Source organism: Benincasa hispida, chromosome 8 (genome assembly GCF_009727055.1).
Source record: "Benincasa hispida cultivar B227 chromosome 8, ASM972705v1, whole genome shotgun sequence".
In the NCBI taxonomy this organism is placed as follows: domain Eukaryota; kingdom Viridiplantae; phylum Streptophyta; class Magnoliopsida; order Cucurbitales; family Cucurbitaceae; genus Benincasa; species Benincasa hispida.
This window is the reverse complement of record NC_052356.1, coordinates 1,243,295-1,246,825: the sequence shown is the minus strand read 5'-3', so window position 1 is coordinate 1,246,825 and position 3,531 is coordinate 1,243,295. Positions and strand designations below refer to the sequence as shown.

At 33.9% G+C, this 3,531-nt stretch overlaps 1 protein-coding gene across 1 annotated transcript; it reads left to right on the top strand.

Annotated features, from left to right (window-relative positions):
- The first annotated feature begins 585 nt into the window (after positions 1 to 585).
- Positions 586 to 1,008, top strand: LOC120083096. The gene has a single exon (XM_039038650.1). It carries the CDS (start codon positions 586 to 588, stop codon positions 1,006 to 1,008), a length of 423 nt encoding a protein of 140 aa, XP_038894578.1.
- Positions 1,009 to 3,531: the final 2,523 nt, after the last annotated feature.

Here is a 3,531-nt window from a genome sequence, read left to right as displayed (position 1 = left end):
GTGTAATGTAAATCTTGTGAGAAATGTCAAAGGTCGGGGTCACTTTCTAGGAAGAATGAAATGCCTTTGAATTCGATTCTTATTTGTGAGGTTTTCAATGTTTGGGGAATGGATATTATGGGACCTTTTCCCTTTTCTTTTGGATATCTATACATCTTGTTAGCAGTTGATTATGTATCAAAGTGGGTTGAGGCTATCTCCACTCAGATTAACAATTCTGATGTTGTTTTAAGTTTTCTCAAGGCAAACATCTTTTGTAGGTTTGGCATTCTACATGTTATTATCAGTGATCAAGGTTCCCATTTTTATAACCAGACCATTGAAGCATTTTTTAGGAAGTATGGAGTTCACCATCGTGTGGCCACTCCCTACCATCCTCAAACTAATGGTCAAGTCGAGACATTCAATAGAGAGGTAAAGAGTATTTTGGAAAAGACAGTCAACCTCAAAATGAAGGATTGGAGCACGTGTCTTGACAATGCTCTATGGGCATATAGGACAACTTACAAAACTAGTCTATGGCAAGGTGTGTAACCTACCAGTCAAGATCAAACACAGGCATACTGAGCGGTCAAACAGTGTAATATGAACTTAGCTCAAGCCGATGAAGAAAGACTCCTTGAACTTCAAGAATTAGAAGAATTGAGATCTGAAGCCTATGAGAACTCTAGGACCTACAAGGAGAAAACAAAACTCATTCATGATAAGGGTCTCGTAAGGAAGGACTTTAGGGTTGGTCCAAAGGTTCTACTATTCAATTCACACCTCCAGGTCATGCTAGGTAAGCTTAAATCTAAGTGCCTTGGACCGTTTGAAGTTATTAATGTTTTTCCCTATGGTGCAATGGAGATAAGAAGTTTAGACACAAGAAAGGAATTTAAGGTAAATGGGCATCGTCTCAAATTCTTCAATGAAGGGGAAGTGGACCTTGCTCACTTGGGCTTGGTTTTGGCTTCACCCTCATACAATTCAGTCTATCCTCACCCAATGTGGAGTAAACGGCGATAAAAATTTGCACTTCCTGAAGGTACCCAGGTGAAAAATTTATCACCTTTCTTTTCCTTTATTTTATTTTCAGTTTTTTCCCTTTCTTATTTTTGTCCTTTCATTAGTTGAAAAAAAAAACATAACTGAAAGAATTTTGAAACTGGTCTTTGTTTGAAAATCAGCATACTCTAATCTATGCATGCGTCCAAATTCAAGGAAGTTCTCTGTTCTCTCCCTCTATTTTTCCTTGTACATGATTTTTGGCTTTGCAATACATTAAGGACAATGTATGTTTTTAAAGTTGTGAGTGGGTGCGGTTCATGCCTATTTGTATTTTACATATATGCTCCATTTTTTGTTTAATTGAATACTTGGTATAGATTGAGATAAAATTACAAAATTCTTTTTTGTTGATAATGATAGATTCATTCATTCTTTAATTAATGTGTATCTCTAAATAGCCCTTGAGCATCTGAACTCGAGTTTTAATGGTTCTGAATTATTGGTTGTTGTGAATAAGAATAGAGATCTCTGAATGAATGAATGACTGATTGCTTGATGTTTAATGCATGGATTTGTTCGCTCTATTTTTCGTTTCCTTTCGATGAAAGTCGATGATACACTCATTGAGTTTTATGCCTTTAAAAAGAGAAATTATTTCATGATTTTATGCTCATTCTAAAAATCTTTTCTTGAAAAACCCATACATAACTAGGCTGGAAATTTTTTCAATATCCTAAGAATCTTGGAAACAGATTATGCTTCTCGGATTTTCACTGTCACCTCGAAAGGCCCATCTTTGGCTTTGGAATAACTTTTCTGCCTTAGAGCAAAGCTAGAGAATGAAGAAAAAAGATGGGCCTAATGTTTTCTTGAAAAAAAAATAAAAGAAAAAAGAATTTCTAAACCTGTTTCGCTTTTTAAACTTAAAGCTAAGTATAAACAACAGTTGTTGACTTAACTTATTTTATTATAAACAGTATAACATTTATACAATCTCCAGACTTAACTCAACAATTCCAGACTCTTAGTTGCAATTGTTTACAACAACAACTTAAATTCGGAAGTGGTGTTGTGGTGTGGCAGACCTTGGCCTTAGCAGTACCCTAGAACTCCTCTCTTTCGCTACCTGGGAAGAAAACATAGAGGAAAAGAATGTTCTTCTTGTTTTCGAGTCTTTCTGTAATAAACTTCACAACCTAACTTAATCTTTGCTTCTTGTCGATTAGGTCTCTAACGTTTATGTATTAAGTATTAATCTTAAGCAATTAATCAGTTAAGCATGCCTAATTTGTCAGCCACACGAAATAGGTTGATGATCATAAGATGAAATGCCATTTAATCGGAAAATTACATAGAAGAGTTCATCTATAAATCTCAAAAGCTCACAAAGAAGTAGAAATAGACCTCTAACCCAAGTTAGACACTTATTTTTAGCCTCTAATCATCATGAAATACGAGGAAAATAATCTTGATGATATCTCAATTGAGTAAAATGAATTATTTACAATGGAGAGAAGAAGATAGAGGTAGAAATGGAAAAATGGTGTGCTCCCGGTTCAAAACGACATAATTTTTTTTTAAAGAATCATGTGCCATTGTGATGCTAGGGTGCAGTGCTGCGACACTAAGGGTAGAAAACCCCCTTATCAAAGTACATCACACCAGCACTTCATACATGCGTCTTCTCTATCTAGGTACATAACGCCACAATGTTGCTTCACATTCCAAAATCTTGAGCTCTCGAGAAAAAGTGTCAAGCATGGTGCCACTGTGCTACCACCCAGTGCTCCCTTAAGAGAAATTTCGTAATTTTAGCTCTCATTTCTCCCTTGATGTAATTGAGCTCCGATTTGGTCCATTTTGACACAATTTTGCTTCTAATGTGCCGTTTTACCTCTTAGATGTCCAAGATATGTAAAATCACCAATATACACATTAAATGAAGGAACGACCTTGAATTAAGTAGAAGAAGATAGCACATTTTCAATGTTATCACTCACATATCACGTTGATGATTGGATTAGGTCGTTAACACACCACTCCAGAATTTGAGTGATTTTGGTCCATCTATTGGACTTTCCATGTATCAATTTCTTTTTTCTTTCAAAAAAAAAATTGTTTCAGTTTCTTTTCATGTTTATTTTATGTTTGAGCATATGTCAAATAGTATACGTTAAAGTTGAAATTATTAATGTCAATAGATATCTCAAATTATTGACATCCATGATTGTAAATCACGGATATTTATTAATATTTAGGAAATTTCTTAATAAAATGTAGCAACAGATTATTTACGTCATAAACTTACATTTTAAGCATGCACACGCTAAATATAGTTGAGCAAAAATTATTGGAGTAAAAGATAAAACTCAATTACTTTAATAAAAAAAAAAAATTGAAACAATATGCTATATATTCATTCTTAAAGATCAAATAACTGATTATTCAAGACATATATTCTCGTACTCAAAAAATAAAGAGATTCAAAATAGGAAAATCTAAAAAAATAGCAAAATTAGAGGTACCTTTTGATTTTTGTCA

Coding starts and splice junctions, on each gene's coding strand:
- LOC120083096 (XM_039038650.1), top strand. CDS start 586: ATGAACTTAGCTCAAGCCGATGAAGAAAGACTCCTTGAACTTCAAGAA.